This window comes from Pyxicephalus adspersus, chromosome 2 (genome assembly GCF_032062135.1).
Source record: "Pyxicephalus adspersus chromosome 2, UCB_Pads_2.0, whole genome shotgun sequence".
NCBI lineage: Eukaryota > Metazoa > Chordata > Amphibia > Anura > Pyxicephalidae > Pyxicephalus > Pyxicephalus adspersus.
Window position 1 is genome coordinate 153,782,816 of NC_092859.1, and position 18,330 is coordinate 153,801,145.

Here is an 18,330-nt window from a genome sequence, read left to right on the forward strand (position 1 = left end):
AAAAAACGTCCAAAATTTTCTGTGGACCACCAAACTGCAATGGCCTAAGCAATGTGTTCCTTTTACCTGTCTCTATATAACCTGCTGCATAAAATTTACTTACATAATAGGTTGTTTTGTCACTAGGTATCCTATTGTAACAGGATGAAATATATGGTGCCAAATATGAAGGGTATTTGGCATCATCTTTCCCAATTTCTCCTGGAAAAGGGATTAAAGGGCATGGATAAGGCTGCCAATATTTGTGTTTCTGTAAGAGTGCAGCTTTTTAGTTGGGATCCAGGCCCGAAGTGTCCTGGAAAGACTGGGTGGGCCAGGCACCCTTTTTCCAGGCCAGAGATTGGAGACGGCTCTGATGCACCTGGCCCTGAAAAAACGCACCTGCCTTTGTTTCAGAGGGGAGTGGTAGCCTGAGGACGGGGGGTGAGGTGTGCTGGGTGAGCCCAGGAAGTCTTCCAAAGTATAGGTTGGTGGGACCAATACCCTGATGGGTGCCGTAGTCTGAGCATGGGTGCAGGCTGTAATGCTGGTGGGCGCAGAACTGTGCATCAGTTCTGGGACTACAAACTGTGAATTGCACCACGTGTTACCTGGGAGTACCAGGCTCAGCCCTGGATAAGGAAGGGATTCTTCACTGTTAAGGTCTGTGAAAATGTGGAATCAGGACCCTCAGGAAGTAGTTTAGCAAGCTCTATAGATTGGTTTAAGAAAAAGCTGGATGACTTTCTAGAAGCCCAGAATATAACGGGGTATTAAGGCTTTAAAGTAAAGACAATAGACACTGTTGAACCTGGGAACACCCGATTGTCTCACGGGATCAGGAAGGAATTTTTTTCCCCTGTTGGAGCAAATTGAACCAGCCTTCCTCTGGATCAACTATGCCCATAGGGTTTTTTCTGGGATATGTTTATTTCCCTAGTGGTTACACTTGATGGACTTATGTCTTTTTTCAACCTAACTGACTATGTAACTATGACATTATTAGAGACAAATCAAGTTTTTTTGTGCCTACAGATACCGGAGATAAGGACGCAACCGAGGAGGAGTCTCAACCATCATTGGTAACACCACCCACCTCTCCTGTAAGAAGTCCCACAAAGACCACCTCTCTGACTGTGTCTCCTTCCAAGTCGTCAGAAGGTAGGTCCTTCCATGTTCCAATGCTGGAAATCATTTTGTTGGGCTGAATTTGGTTTTGCTAGATACAGAGAACACACATTATGAAATAGATGCACAAAATACTTTTTTTTTAAAATACTAAGTTAAGTTTTTCTTATGGATGAATAAAATCATTTTTTATATAATTACATTACAATTTAATGTTCTGTTCATGGTTATCTCACAATGCAGAATAATACTTTTTTTATGCTTATGCTTAAGTTATTTCTTTAAAATCGTGTCCTTTGGTCAACTGCATAATGGAGATAGTTGTCAAGGAAAAACCTTGAAAGAGCTGCAAATGAATGGAGAATGACTTCAAATTGACACATTATTATAGAAATGCATTGTATAGCTTCTGGCAGTTATAAATACAGCTATTCCTAATATACTAAAATAAACTGTTATAACGTTTTCCTCATTAGAGGACCTGATTATAGGGTTATGTGTCTATTGTTGTATAATTGCTGTTAGTGCTTCTGTCCTTACCCTCTCTTCCCACTCGGCTCTATCTATATCCATTGTGATCATACGTTGTCATTGTGTCTTTGTGTGTGTCTGTCGCCACAATGTTTCCCCTTCTCTTTCCATGTGCTGTCTCATGGCAGGAGTCACCTCAGACTCTGAATACCTGTCTCTGTAGTAAGTATAGATGGCTTGGCTTGCTGTTGACCTCTCTCTTGCTTCTGCTTTCCCAAATGCCTTTGCAGCTCTGTAGTTACCATGTATGCTAAACAGGTTTTCTCTCGTTTGGTTTATTGTAAAGCAAAAATATATATATATTTCATTAGAGCCAGCAAAATATTGATTGATTAATATTTGATTCAGTGTTTAAATCTTGTAAAGCACCAATTTTGTCTAAAAAAAAAAAAAAAGTTTATTGCATGGTATCCACAGCTTGCAAGCTACATAAATGGTAACACAAATCACTTGCATACACTATAATAGCAGCACATTTGGTCTGCCTTGTAAATGAGTAATATATATATAAATATATATATATATATATATATATATATAAATATATATCCTGCTCATTGTGGCTGGGTTCACTTTTCCAGCTCTGGTAACGCACATTAGCACATTGCAGCGCCACTCGATTTGATTAGCACCCCAACGCACTTAGGCACCACAGCTTCAATGCACATTTGTTGCAGGTTGTGTTGCAATGCACACCGTGTTGCCAAAAATAGTGCATGTCCATTTTTCGGGATGTTGTGGTACATTGCCAGCCCATTTATTTGAACGCAACATATATTAATGTGTGACGTCATGTACCACAGCAAGAAAGAGTGAACCAGGACGAAGAGTTTTTAATATATTTCTTCACACAGGACCCGGGTACTAATGCATGGTATATTCTGTCATTTAAAGAGCCAAAAAACATAAATGTAATAACTCGTTTGCATAAAAGAGTTTTTTTATAATATACATAAGTAAATATGTAGTTACAGGAGGCTATTAGAAAAAAGTAAGTAGTAAAATAATTCCAGCCAGAAATAGGTGTTTGCTCTAATGCAGGGGTGTCAAACTCAAATACACAGAGGGCCAAAATAAAAACTTAAACCAAGTCGGGGGGGCCAAACTTGAAAATTATTTAAAAAATAAGAAGTAATTCCTTCAAATTAAATTTTAAAAAATGTTATACGGAAACAAAGTGGTATTGCTTAACATGCAATCTGGAACAGGAAAATACTTGGCATTGCAATGTAAGCACTAATTGACCCCTAGCTACAGTTCTTGAATAGATTTGAATAAAGATGGCATGAATGTTAATAATCAATTGACAGCAAATAATGAAATAAATGTTACACGTGTATAAATTATGTGCTCATATCTGATATCTTCAAAACTCTTGTTAGAAAAGAAAAAGAGTTATGTACAAAAGAGACAGAAAAGAGTGCACTTCCCGAAATTATTTGCGTCTATAGAACTCTGTGGACGCAAGTGTTGCCGTGAGTGGTGGTTCGGGCATCACTCGCTGAATATGACATTGGCGGGCAGGTGGGCCAGATGCCATTCATTTTCCCTAATCCTCAGGGGGCCAAACAAAATGACCTCGCGGGCCAGAGTTTGACACCCCTGCTCTAATGTATTAGGGTTAGAACCTCTGTATTGATATTGGGAAGTTTTACCCTAATTACTTATTACAAAAGGAAGTGATGTCAACTCAGATCAATGCAACAATAAATTTTTAACTCATGAGGAAACGTAAAAAAAAAGCTATTAAAAGCACCCTTCACACAACCCACAAGTCTTGCCGTCATTGCATAGAGAAGCACAGATAGAGATGATATCACTCAGTCTAAACGGCATATTTCATATTTTCTTTTCTCAACTCTTTTTCCCGGAAGTACAACTCCGCCTGTACTAATCTGGGAAACAAAAAAGAAGATTTTCAGGGTTTGGAAAAGGATCTGAATTATGGGACCATTGTTTTAAAGTGGAACTAAATTTGGCATTGGGCAGGGTTTTATTGCAGAAAGGGATAGGCGGTGTAATTCTGCAATAAGTATTCCTACCTACCAGATTACTGACCCATCGGTCCAAATTCTATAAACTGCTGTGGCTAGATTACCCAATATATCCCTGTGCTGGAGTTATGTGGTCCTGGCCAAAGATCAGAAAAAGGAAGAAAATGATGGCACCTGCAACAGGATAGGGACAGTTGAGTATCCACTGAGTTTGTTTCTGCTTTAAGAAAGAAGATCAGGCAACAGTCTCACAGAATTTTATATTGTGGTGCCCAGAGTCCTTTATTAATGACATTCAACATTCTGCTGCATCCAGCCAAAATTGTCTGCTAGATATTTTTCCAAAATTATCCATCAGTAAAATGATCTGGTTAATTACATGAAGAGAATATTGCTCATGGTTGCTTTTTGCAGTGTAAATGCAATGCCATGGATATCATTGTTTTAGCACAATCATGCAGTGGGTGACTTGGTCACTAGCAAGAAATCTATTTACCTGGCTGGCATAGTCCTGCCGTAACAGTCAGTAACAAGTAGTCTGGGTTAAGGATATCCGACATACAGACACCTCCTAGATACAAATGGAACTTCCCTGCTCACTGTGTGCAGGACAGAGGCTTGACGGGGGGGGGCAGTTTGCATGACTTGCAGAAGAAATCTTTTGCTAAACACAGCTGAGGTTGTGGTGATCTTAGGACATGTTCACTTTCTGCCGCATATAACTCTTTAATGACCAAGACAAACTCTGCAGTTGTTTCTTTTTGCATAAAGCACAGTTTGCTCCATAGGTTAATGAATGTCTAGGCTTCATAAATCTTTTTCATGCTTTGTTTGTGATTAACTCAAAGTGAGGATTTTATTCAGTAACTGACACCATGCTGCCTAACAATATGTTGAGACAAACATCTGTCCTAATTGCTTTTATTAAAATAATGTACTTGTCCTGACTTACATACGAATTCAACTTAAGAACAAACCTACAGTCCCTTTCTCGTATGTAACCCGGGAACTACCTGTATACTATTACAGAGTTTCTAAACCAGGGTTCCAAAGCTTGCTAAGGGTTCCTTGAGCAATGAGCCCCTTAGGTCAGTTTAGATGACACCATTGATCTTGTCGGCTGTCTGTAAGGATGACATTCTACCCAATGGCCAGCAATGTAAGAGGAATTCTTTCCACTAACCACTGAGTTGTGGATTTAGTATTATAGCAAGGTCAGATTCCCTGAAGACCATAAAGTTACTTCAAGAGTTCTCCTATGTTAAAAAGGTTAAGGCTGCCATAAAATCGGCATATTTAAATGCTGTTATACCAATAGGCAAATAAGAAAATATTGATAAACTTGAGGATCACACTATTTTGTTTGCTGTTACTGTAACAATTCTTATACTTGAGTATTGATAAAGATCTTGAAATTGTTATATGCAGTGATTACTGACATGCTGTATGCTTAATAACCTGATATTTAGTTTGATATTTATTATTTGATATTGGCAATTGATAGCAGTGATGTCCCAAGACCAGATAAATCGATTGTTTTTAAGCAATGCTGGCCACAATCTTTATTTGAAATTTTCAGGAGGTTGGCAGAATCTTGCAGAATTCGTTATATTACAAAAAATTAGATTTGAAAAAGTTGCAATATTTCACCTTGCTTACAGTAATGCAGTATATGAAATTAAAATCATAGTTTTGCCAAATTCTTATCAATGCACAACCCTAAATGCCAACACTATTGGCACGGCTACCATTGGAGCAGCAATACTGAAGATACCACATGCTGGTCATAGGATTTGCAGCTACCTGAAGTCTACACTCAGCAATGACCCTTGTAACATGCAAGTTACAAGTAGCTCTTTTGTAATGATAAATATTCTAATTACGGCTATTTGAAAGGTTTATAAAAAGGGAAATTATATCCATAAAGCATTACATTTTAGCAACCAATCAGATAGGACTTCATCTCATTGGTGGCTGTTGATGAATATACTTTGCAAATCATCATTGCAGCACATTTTGAATAAGTCGATAGTATAACTTTATGTTTACTGGCTCTTTAAATATACAGCTGATTGTAATGACTTTGATCTTTGCAGGTTTCCTTAATAAGGCATAGAGCCGTATACAAAGTGCAGTGGCCCATAGCATTTAATCAGCAATCAATTCTCGCTGTTTGGACCACTTGGCAATAATAAATGCTGCACAAAGACTGTTGCACTTTATACATCATTATAGCTCTTTGCATGCCTTAGTAAACGAAGCCTTACAAGGACTAACACACATACTGTAAACTAACAACCCAATCAATATCCCTGCCCTAATAACACTTATTACCATGGAATCTCTATATTGGTGTATTTCTGGCTGCTTGCTTTGTAAGTATTCAGCACTCTTGGTGCAAAAAACGAAATCATTTTAGAATCAAATTTTAAAAAGTGGAACTAAAAAAAGTAAGCTTTGTATAAGACATCGAAAAAATGTAAGAATCTGACATTGCTAAAAATTCCTGCTTTCACTTTTGTGATGCTATTTCATATAATTGCACAGACAGGAATTGCATTATTATTTGATTCTATAGTGATAGCCTAGTAACAGGTTCGATGAATGTCCTTTACATTTAGCCCTATAATAAAATAAGCCAGCTAAATGGTTTGGTGAATGTTCTTCCCTAAATTAAGAATTTGGTGAATATTCCTTACCTAGTGAGGGGTTCCACAAACTTTCTCATCATTCAAGGATATATGAATGATTTTTTTCTATTTACTCGCCTAGTGAGAGGAGTAAATCGAAAAAATTTGATTATAATAGAAAGAGCTTAGTGTAGGTTTCCTGGAATGTAATACCAATGGTAATAAATGGTAAATGAATGTTCTTATCCTATTGAGGGTTTTAGGGTGAGTTCTTGTGCTAACTCAACAAATATTCTTGACATTTAACTCCAAAATAGAGACAAAGAGAACATAATAGAAAATAGACCCAAATTCCTTCAGTTCTAATGAACTACTGAAGGGTTGGCCTAAGGTTCCTAACATTTATTCATAAGAGAAAATAGTTTAGACAATGTTTTTCAACCAGAGTTCCTCCAGAGGTTGCTAGGGGTTCCATGATTAATTAGCAATATGTGACTCTCAGGTCAGTTTAGTTGACCCCAATGATCTTTTTGGCTATCTGTAAGGATGAAATTCTTCCCAATGGCCAGCAATGTAAGAGAAATTCTTCCTACTGCCCATCACACTAATGTACTGTGAGCTGTGGATATAGTAATTATAGAAGGGGTTAACTAAATACCTAAAAGTTATTTCAAGGGTTCCCCTATGCTAAAAAAGGTTAGTAAGATAACCTATATATATTAAAACATTTGGGCAATTACAAATTGCTCAATTTTGCTCATCATTATTCTAGCATTCTCCCCCAATTATATATAGAAGTCATAAGGATCTAGTTCAGTGTTCGCCAAGCTTTTGGACATCACAAACCACTAATTTCATGGACTCTGGACCACACATGCGTGGGGAACCGTGTGTCACTCAAAGGGGAAGAAAATTCCCCCAGAGTGATGTCATGATACCAGAACCAACTCCTATTGCTGGCCTGAGCCTGCGATGGGAGAGAAGGCGGGTCGTGTCCAGAGACAACCAACCCACTTCCCCAAGCCTGGGACTTGTATGGGGGACATGGTCCGTGGCTCTGGCCAGGGTGCCCCCAGCGGGGTCCTTCTCGTGACCCCGCTGGGCCACCAAAATTTTCTCGCGGACCACCGGTTGGCGACTGCTGATCTAGTTTACATTAATATTCTAATTTTCTTGTATTTATAAAACAGCAACACACAGTTCAGCACTGCAGATGCCAAACTTGCACATATAACAAGTATAAACTATGGCACAGGAAGAGAAGAGGACCCCATATATAGGGGCATACAATCTAAGACAGACTTTCTCAACCTGTTAACAAGGGGGAACCCATAAAATACCTTTCAGGTTTTAGTGATCCCCTTCTATAATTCTTATATCCACAGCTGACTGTATATTAGTGTGGTGGTCAGTGGGAAGAATTCCTCTTATATTGCTGGCCATTGGGAAGAATGTCACCCTTACAGATAGCCAAAAAGATCTTTGGGGTCACTTATACTGACCTCAGAGGCACAAACTGCGTATGAAATCCCTGTCAACTGCTGGAGGAACCCAGGTTGAGAAACACTGGTCCAAGACCTAGGGGAAAATAGGTGGGGGAATGGAACAGTAGGTAGCTAGCAGGGGTGTTATAGGGGAGCAGACTCACGTAGGCATGCCGTGCCCTCACTTTTTTCGGGGAATGAGGCGTTTTCCATAACAAGGATGCACATGCTCACTCGACATGTAAAGCATTCACTATTACCATGCCCCCTTTTTCTTTATTCACGACTACACTCCTGGTAGTTAGTGATGGTTAGGAGAGAGGAGGGTTTGGAGAGGTTTAGTAAAGGAAGAAACAATCCTAATGGAAAAAGGGAATTTCAAAGAGTGGGGACTGGAGTCTTGAATGGGAAGAGGGTATACATTACAGCCCACAGGGGTAGTTACACCCCTGACCCATATTTCTAAACATTATATTGCAGGTTAGAGAATTAAAACTCTCAAATTATAAAGGAAAATCAATAAAAAGAAGTAAAATGCTCAAATTATAATGGCAGAGTTGACATAGTATTTGCTATATTTTCACTGCTCCATATTTTTTGTTTGTTTCTAGAAAAAGAGAAGAAGGAAGATGCACCGTTATCTGCAGAAACTACAGAAGAAAAGGTCCAACCAGCTGTGGTGCTAAATGGAAAAGAAGAGGACCAGCCTACTCAGGAGGAAACTGTTCCGAAAGTTACAGAAACCCCCAAAGGGAAAACTGAGACGGTACCCAATGCCTCTCCGGAGGGATCCCCGACTAAATCCCCCTCCAAAAAGAAGAAGAAGTTCCGTACCCCCTCATTTCTAAAGAAAGGAAAAAAGAAGGAAAAGGAGAAGGCCGAGTCTTGATTTCTCTTTGCTTGAAGACTGATAATGGGGTATAATCCAATCTGCTTCACTTCCTGAGCAATGGCAGTGATGGGACTGATCTGTACTCACGCTGGAGGTCTGAATGGGGTGGGAGGGGGGCGCTACTTATTCCTAAAGTGGATTTTTCTATCTACGAGATGGGAACAGCCTGCTCCGGTACAGCTCAGTAACTGCACTGACATTTGGGGCCTCCCTGCTTAGCTCACAAAGAAAAAACAATAACATTTTTATAACTGTCTTACACCATAGTAGGCTTCTTTTCAACATCTACCACAGCATTTTGAGTTTTTGTGGTTTGTTTCAAGGTTTTATTATTATTATTATTTTTTTTTTTTTTAAAGAGTATTTAAGAGTGAAATGTGTTTACTTTAGTCATGTGACCGTGATAAGGGTTGCGTAATGGTTGATGAATGCCCGCCATTAATATGACATCATATGCATGGGAGGAGTTAAAGCTTCCCGTGCTGCAGAAATGAGAATAAGACCCTCTGTTAACAGTGAATCGTCTGGTCTCTATTACACGCTTTATCAATCTTCTTTTCCTATTTGAATGTTATTTTCAATGCATTTTCTAGGATAAATTTTCACATGGGGTTGTCAGTAATTCTTTTTTTGTTATAGCACTTATGGGCTGGATGTGATGGGATGGATCTCAATATAATTAAACCTGTGTAGTACCCAATCTGGTTAATCACTAATAGAAAAGAAGTAGTTCTGTTATGATGTCAGTATAGCATGATACGTAAAAGTGCAAAAAGCAACATACAGTTAGGCCTTGTTGTTCAATTAGGCTTCAGCTTGTGAATGTTATTCTGAAATATGCAATGTGTACAGCGAGCATTAACTAATCCTTCTGCAAATTTGTTGGAAACTCTTAGGCTACGTACCAACGTCAGATGATTCTCGTTCGATAATTGGCTCAGGGCTGACATCAGATAGGAATCTGGCGTAATGAAAGTGAAGGGGGAGAGCACAGTGGGATGCCGCTCCGTCGTTCTCCCCCCTTCCCTCTTTATAGAGCAGATTGGTGCTGTATGTACAGCCCTCATTCATCCAACGTGCAGTCGTTTGTCTTTGGAAAAGATTGTGAAAGATCCTTTCCAACAACAATTTTTGCACAAATGTACGTAGCCTTAGGGGCCATTTACACTTTTGCGGTGCATTGACAGACATTATGTGAAAATAGCCCATTTAAAATAAATGGGCTGCCAATGCACCATAATGTGCTGAAAAAGACACAAGAGAAGGTTTTGGCTTAGTGAATTGTGGTGCCATTCAAAATGAATGCAAAGCAATACAGCAAACGTTAGTGTATGTGTGTAACTACAACATGAATAATGTGAATGGGCCAGAAAGTACCTTTAGCACTCACCTAACAATATTAAATACAAATACCAACATGACACTGACATTTCACTAAACATTTAGCAAAAACATTACCTTCAAAGCAAGACAATGTAAACTTACCTATTATTATCCTATATTTATAAAGTGGTAATATATTACTCTTTAAACAACCCATAGCCTTGCCTATTGACCCTGGCACAGTCGTTACCACAGATTCAGTACAATTTTGGGGAAAAGCCAATTAGCCTACCAATACTTTTTTGGGGAATTGGGAAGAAACACAATGCAACCCAGGGAGAACGTACAAACTCCTTGTGAGCAATGTCTTGGACTGCTGCAAAGGCAAAAGCACTAACCGCTGAGCCACTGTGCCACCCAGGTACCTACCTCCCCTAGATTTTAATTCTGCAGCCTTTGCCAGGCTTTCAGAGGTCATGGCCTTTGTTCACTACCATGCACCATGGTTTTATTCTCCAATACTTATAAAGCAGCCTGTACAAGTTTGATTTAGAAAACATGGCAGGGGACGCAGAAATGCAACATTACCTGGAGTGTTGAATGCTGAAAAGCATAGCATGGGCTGCAGTTGATAGAAGGTAGGTGAAACTTGAAAACTTTGTCTAGTTAGGAGGAAGTTTTTTGAACCTTAGTTAGGCATTTAGGGCCATGTTATCTTTATGGGAGATTTTCCCTCACTTCCTGTCCAGGTGACCGATGTTGGATAGGTGACATGTAAGTGTCATGTTTCCTGCATTTAAAGCATGACATTTATTCTATGTCTTCTCCGCTCTATCCAAAATGAATTGGCTTTGGATGGAGTATTTTGTGAATTTTGCTCTGCAGACTAATATTTACAAGCTGAAGCCTCTGTGCACTATATCTATCTCATGGCGACCAATCAGATTTTATCTATCACTTACCTAACTCCAGGACACTGAAATCTTCATAAAGGGTATCACTCTGCACGTTATAATTGGTCCTCAGCTCTTCTTAAATAAACCTTATAAATAAGAAACAATGCATTAGTATGGTGATGGCCAAAATATCAATTATTACAAACATGGTGGTTGTAAAAATAAAATGTAATGCAAAAAAAATGTCAATCTGAAGAATGCTGATTGCAGTAGAGGCGAAAGAAGCATGCAAGCTCCCAGCTCTCGTATTTTGGGGATATATTCCTGGGGTGTTCGTGGGCCGTGATGCAGTTGGGTTTTTTTAAGGATTTGCCGGGATAGGTGATCAGAATGATGAACCATCACATGGATGAAAATGATGAAATATTACAAGGATTCCTGTGGAAGGTTGAAATAAAGTGAAGTGAAATGGTGATGTAGCCAACAGTGGGCCACTGTGTAGAACTGACTTGTTACCCCTAAAACTGACTTGGAGGCACCTGTTGGCTGAGGACAGTCTAGAACCCTCATACAAAAGCTCACATTGCACATCCCTATGTCACCCCCTGGTAAGGTGAAGCTGACTGTAGAATAAAGTGGCCTAATGGGCAAAGTGGGCCTAGCCTGACCAGCCTTACTGAAATATAGAATGGTGGACCTGATCCTGACTTACTGGTGTGAAGGGTGAGGTTAGGAAAAGCGAGCCTGGGATCATGTTTACAGCAAGGGGAGACCTGAGCCTCACTTGGTGAAAGGAAGGGTAAAGTAAGTCTAGGCCTAACTTACTGGAATGAGGGTGAGCTGAGGTGAAGTGAGCCTGGGCCTGACGTACTGGTGAGGTCAGGGGAAGACATAGGGAGGTGCAAAAAAAAAGCTGCTGCACTGTACCCTTCTTACCCACAAGCGGCCCACACAGGACCCATTGTCAGTTCTGCACAGGGGCCCACCTTTGCGTATGTCCGCCACTGCGTGAGGTTTAAGTAAAGTAAGCCTGGACCTGACTTACTGCAATGTAGGTGAGGTCAGGGCCAGACATAAGGAGGTGCAAAGTGTGCTGCTGTATGAGGGCCCTGTTCCATTCTTATCCACAAGTGGCCCACATAGGGCATTAGGTAAGTTTTGCACAAAGGCCTCTGTGGGGTATGTCTGCCACTGTGAGTAATTTCTGTGGGGTAAAGCAAAGTGGGCCTGGGCCTGGCTTAGGTGAGGGGAGGTGAAGTGAGCCGGGGCCTACTTGCTCAGGTGTAGGGTAAAGTGAGCCCAGGCCTGGTCCAGCTAGAGGTAAAGCGAATTAAGCCTGGGACCAGTGAAGGATGAGGCTGTAGGAGAAGTGGGCCTGGCCCCGACTTCCTCAAATATACAGTGAGGTGAGCCTGGGCCTCCTGTGGTAGGAGGTAGGGTAAAGTGAGCCTGGGCCTGACTTGGGTAAGGTGAGCCTGGGCCTGACCTAATAAAATGCAGGGTGAAGTGAACTGAGACTGGGCCTAAAATGCTGTCATATAGGCCCGAGTTAATTTCAACCAACCAGTCATGGAAGCACAAAGTTCCCGGTCTCACAATTTCTCCTGCATTCGACTAAATATTTACAGCGCCTGCTAGTTCATCTCATTTTCCCTCACTTCCTACTTAAGCACATAAGTCGTAGGTTCAATTTGTTTCACACTTCTTCACTTTTAGGAGGACAGAACTCCAGGCAAATGTAAAAAAATTGAAGGCCCTATTTATTAATATTAAACTGTATTTATATAGCACCAACATAATAAGAAGCGCTGTTCATTAAATAGGGTTGCAAATGACAGATGGTTACAGACAGTGACACAGGAGGAGAGGACCCTGCCCCAAAGAGCTTTCAATCTAAGAGGTGGGAAAGTATCACACAATAGGAGGGGGATATGGAATGGTGGGTGAGTAGTGACGGTTTAAGAGACAGAAAAAGACGGGTAGGTAAGCGTCGGGTTTTGAGTTCTCTTTTAAATGAGCAGAAAGTAGGAGCAAGCCGAATAGGACTAGGAAGACTCAGAGAGTCGGCTCTTCTTGTGCATGGCATTCATGAATGAGCTTAAACATTCTTTTGACTTTTTTTTATAAAATGGGCAATCAAACATTCCCTCCTGGGACTCTTCCAGGCCCGTGTGTTTCAATGGCAGTAATTGATTCCCACCAGGGAATGTCAGATTCCCTGTTTTATAAATAGAGCCCTTTGTGTTATGCATTATAATGTGTTTCATTAAGGCAAGTATTGCTGATGCACAAGAAAGGACAAAAAGAATATATTGGTAAGAAATCCTGCCTGCTATATTCTAATATAATGATATGCTAATCAAATGGGGTCATTTGTAAAATGCATCTGAAAATATATACAGTGCATGCTAAAATGCATGTATGTGCATGTAGTCTAAACAAGCCCACCAGTTGAGAAAAACATGATTTCAATACTCAATTTGCTTGCAATAAAAAAAAGTTGGCTAAGGTATTTTGAATTGTATGATCAGAGAGGTGGCAGATATAAAGTGGCCTGCAGAGGGAGACATAATATTCAAACCTATTGGTGCAATTATAAAACAGGTGATCAATCACATCACCAGAAAATTATTTTAACTGAAGATTGCTCCCTTTATTTATGCAGTCCATGACCCTTAAGCATTCTTTTGACATTGAAAACAAAAATATAAACAAATGTGTTTGAACAAAACCCCTTTACATCACTAGTCACCCTGTGGCTACAATTCATGCTCCCTTAAGAATGTCTTGTAGCCACCCCATTGTCCTATAAAGAGCTGAGACTACAAGTGTGACTACCCCCATTCATGATACCCAATGCACAGACACATGGGGCATTTAGTTTTACTATAGGCAGGGAGCTGACATTGCAACTACTCTGCTGCCCTCTAGTGTTCAGTCATAAATATTAAAAACAACCAGCAGATTGACTGCATAATACAAACTTTTTCAAAGTAAAAGTACATTTTAAAAAAATCTATTACTCAGATATGAATATGTACTTGTTGCTCTTTATCAATTCTTATTATGACGCCTGAAACTTTAATCTATGGCATATGAATAATCAAGTTTCTGTTTACTAACTTTATATCTCTTCAGCTTGGAATTTGGGACCAAATAGGATCCTTTATGCAGGAACTGTACTAGGATCCCACTGAACTCTTGTACTGGCTTCAATTTCTAGCTCTCATTATAATCAGTTTATAGATACATGCATGTGACGCGTTTGGTCTGGTGCTGAATTCTTTCTGGTATATACTGAGTAATCAATAGAAAATGCTGGAAATGACTGCCAAGTTCATAATAAGGTAGAAATATTGTGTAAGATTGGATTTCCTGCAGAGAAATCACCGAATGAGGTTCTTTGGTTTGGGAATTGAGGACAATTGGGGGGCGTCCATTGCCTGCACACTGTAGAGCTGACCATTCGGTGCACTATGGCTGGCCATGCACTGGGCGATACGTGCATGATCAGGTAAGGGAAAGGGATCAATACCTCCCCAATATTGATCCTGGTTACCTCTGGGCCGGTTCTGATCGATGCCCCTCTATTCCCTTTTCTGACCACCAATGGCCAGAAGAGCTCCTCCAATATTATTGGTAGTCAGAACGGGGGTTGAGCAGCAATGATCAGGCAAACATTGGGAATTCCAATCAATGTTCAATCAAATATTAATCAGGAATGTCCGATTTTCTAATAAATTTTGATGTTCATATCAAATCTAACGCCCAACTAGAAATGTCGACCAGTGGCCGGCATCAAACCATCGTGAAAATGTAGCTCCTTGGAGCTGACGTTACTCCTCAATGACTTCATATAGAATGTGTAGGGAAAGCAGAGCACTTTTTTCCCAGTAGTACACACTGCAATACGGAATGCAATGCAAGTTGCATGCACAGGGACCAGTCACCAGGTGACTTATCTGCATACATCCGTCAGTGCCGTTGTAGGGGTCTATGGTTCGGTAACATGAGTTCAGTTATGTTAAGGTGAGTACCCGAGTGCACAGGGGTAGCAGAAGAGAACCAGTGAGTGCACAGGAGATAACAAGAGAGTGAGGGGGAACCAGTGAGTGCACAGGGGGTGAAATGAGAGAGGGAAAACGTTGAGTGCACAGGGGGTAACAGGAGAGAGGGGAACCACTGAGTGCACAGGGGGTAATAGAAGAGAGGGGAACCAGTGAGCATACAGGGGGTAACAGGAGAGAGGGAAATCAGTGAGTGCACAGGGGGTAGCAGAAGGGAAGGGAACCAGTTAGTGCACAGGGGGTATTAAGAGAGAAGGGAACAAGTGAGCACTCAGGGGTAGCAAAAAGGAAGATAACCAGCAAAAGCACAGGTTGGTGACAGAAGGGGGAAAGCTTTGAGTGCAAAGGGGGTAACGAGAGAGGGGAACCAGTATGTGCCCAGGGAGTGAAAGGAGAGGGGGAATCTAAGTGTGCATAATGTGTCGGTATCTGAAGAAGCTTCATCGGGCAATTACTGGAGTGGCATTTGGTGGCTCAGACATTTCAAGTGGTGACTTTAATTTAGCCAATAGGCTCACATTGAGTGATATTGCATCTTGATGAATGGCCCAATGGCTCCAACAAACGCCAGTATGAGGTTGATCTCATTGTGCAGATCTCACATGTAGGTGATTCCCAAACATGCCCAATGTTACCTTCTACAGTCCATGAGACGAGTGATGGAACCTCCACTGCCCAACTATGACCCCTTGCATGTTCTATATTGGTGACAAAGCAGACCAAGCAGGGGTGGACTTCTTTCAGCAGACCATTCTCCCCCAGGTATTTTTTTTTCCTGCATCATTTTCACATTCTTCAGAGTTTTGGTTGTATTTTGTCTATAAATACAAATACAATTTAACATTGACATGTGCACTGCATCTTCAATCTCGGGGGGGTTTATAGTAATCCCTGATCTAGATTTGCCTTACACCAGAGAACCCGATACAAATTACTCCCCGTCTTTCACTTCCAGCGGCTGAGCTGCGAGTCCTAGCGCCTACAACGCCATACGCGCAACCTTTGTGTGAATGAGTCTCACTCGCATTATATTGTGTCTTGTACTCCACCAGGGAAGTGTGATGTCTGACAATCGTAACATTGGTGTGTTCTTTATTGTATCATTTATGTATATAAAGTTCCACAGATAACATTAGCAGATCTTGTGATGTCTGAAGACCATGTATATATAACTTCTACTGCACGGGCTTCTCTCGCTTTGTTCATCCACTGGAGCCTCTCTTTACTGCTGTACCTGCAAATAAACTGAATTCACAATACCATGGCGTGTCTTTTGTGTATTTTTTAAAACGATAAAACAATAAAATGATCAGCGGCCATCATCTTGGTTCCAGATACCACACAACACCCTCAAAGGTCGGGGTCTTGATGGGTCAGAGCTGTTTTGGGGGCACGGGTGACTGATCGGTACGTACATACCTAAAGCTAAATGTTAAAATTAAAAAATCGCCCTTAAATTAAAAAAATCTGTTTGATTCCTAATTTTTACCTGCCTGTCTTCATGTCATCCGCTTTTCTTCAAGATGTTGGATCTGTAGCCATCTTGATTGTCCAGGCTGGGATGACGTCATTTCTGTGCATGCATGCGGGAGTTCATTGTTTTGCAACAGCCCCAATGGATGCCGGGATACTCGGCACATCCCCAGCATTCTGCACTTAGTGTATTTTTAAAACAAGCTAAAGGGCAAAAGTTTAAATTTCACCACCCCCCTTTTAACCAATCTTGTTTTTTTTTCTATTTTTTTAACATGTTTCTTTAACGGTACATCCCTTGCCAATGGTATTTACAGGAAACACTGCTTCAGGCACATGGTCCCATTATGATGAGCTCCTGCATCCTAAAAAGACAAGTGACCACTCCATGTAGGCAGCCACAGCAATCTCTTCCCATTGCCATTCCTATTGCTTTCTAGTATTCGACACCCAGACAATGTAAATTGCATTGGCCATCACAGCAAACCAACACAGTGTCACCTGCAAGAAGGGCAACAGATATTCTGAGGGTGCCCAATTATAGAGAAAGCTGCTGAGACTGTCTCCTTATTGATAAATCTGACTACATTGGCTGAAAAGTTACAAAAGCAGAAAATGTACAAACTCATCTGTACTAGAGCCCCCACTACACTCCAACCATTATATTGGTTGTGCTGATGAGTTACAGTGCCCAGTGCTTTCTTCTGCCCTTTTGGAAACTCCATGGGCAGCTCCCAGAGCTTGAGATTTGGGCCTGTACACTTACTAGGGGGTCTCACTCCTACAGTTGGATTTTGATGCATTTTATGCCATGCAGAATGCAGCCAGATGACCGGTAAAAAAATGGATGTAAATATCTGAAAGATGGATAGAAATGGTGGTTGATATCACAAAGTTTGCCAGACATAGGACTCTAAGCCCCTCCAAGTATGATTTCTGGGGTGTATTAGCTATTTGGATAAATAACACTAGATATGCGGTAGAACAACAGACATTGTAATATTGCAATATATATATATTACATACAGGGGCAGATATCGGTATATCATGGTGCAGCTGCATGAGGGCCCCTAGACCAAGGGTGTCAAGCTCAAATACACAGAGGGCCAAAATAAAAAACTTAGACAAAGTCGTGGGCCAACCTTAAAATTTATTAAAAAAACTGAGGAAATTTTTCCTTCTCATTAGATATAAAACCTTTTCATATGGAAACAAAGAGGTTTTGCTTCACATTCAATCTGGAACAAGCTTATAATATAGAAAGGCATTTTTTTAAATTTTATTTAAGAAAAAATCTTATGCCTCTTTCTCTATTTGTAGCCTTCTGGGTTAAATTTCAATGGTAACCTTTTTGCACAGGCTAACAATAATAATAACAATATTCTTCTATGAAAATCCAACCATTGAAGTCCATGCCTTGGAGTAGCAAGGAAAAGTACAGCTGAAGGGGAGTGCTGGAAATGCCAGAGCTAAATGATATGAGTGGCCTGCCGCTGAAACTCCCTCTTTATTGAAATAGCGCCACTACTAAAATTCCAGGCATTATTCTTGTCTATAAAACAGACCAATGCAGGGTCACGCATAGGCAGAGAGCCCGCTGGTCTATAGACGCGAGTGATGCCAGGAAGTGTAGTAGCCGCGCTATTTTAATGCAGCAGCGGGCCAGCTGAAGTTCATATTTAGGATTCCTTTGGGGGCCAAAAAAAAGGACCTTGGGGGCCAGATTTGTCCCCCGGGCCAGAGTTTGACACCCCTGCCCTAGACAGTTTCCAGCCATCAGAGGCCCTTGCAGGAACTCATATGGTCCTTGTGACCCAGGTGAGGGGAGGCTTCGTCTGTCATTTGCAATCCCTATTTATTGTACAGCACTCTGTATAATGTTGGCGCTTTATAAATCCCGTTTAATAATATTAGAAGAGATTGGGGTGATGGG

General features: G+C 40.7%; 1 protein-coding gene across 2 annotated transcripts in view; it reads left to right on the plus strand.

Annotated features, from left to right (window-relative positions):
• Positions 1 to 16,183, plus strand: part of ADD2 (adducin 2) — a 65,316-nt gene extending 49,133 nt beyond the window's left edge. For both annotated transcript variants that reach the window (XM_072402796.1, XM_072402795.1), the window contains exons 14-15: positions 1,015 to 1,140; positions 8,358 to 16,183. In XM_072402796.1, coding sequence (XP_072258897.1) covers positions 1,015 to 1,140; positions 8,358 to 8,635 — 404 coding nt within the window. In that variant the 3' untranslated portion in view covers positions 8,636 to 16,183. The remainder of the gene's footprint in view (positions 1 to 1,014; positions 1,141 to 8,357) is intronic.
• Positions 16,184 to 18,330: the final 2,147 nt, after the last annotated feature.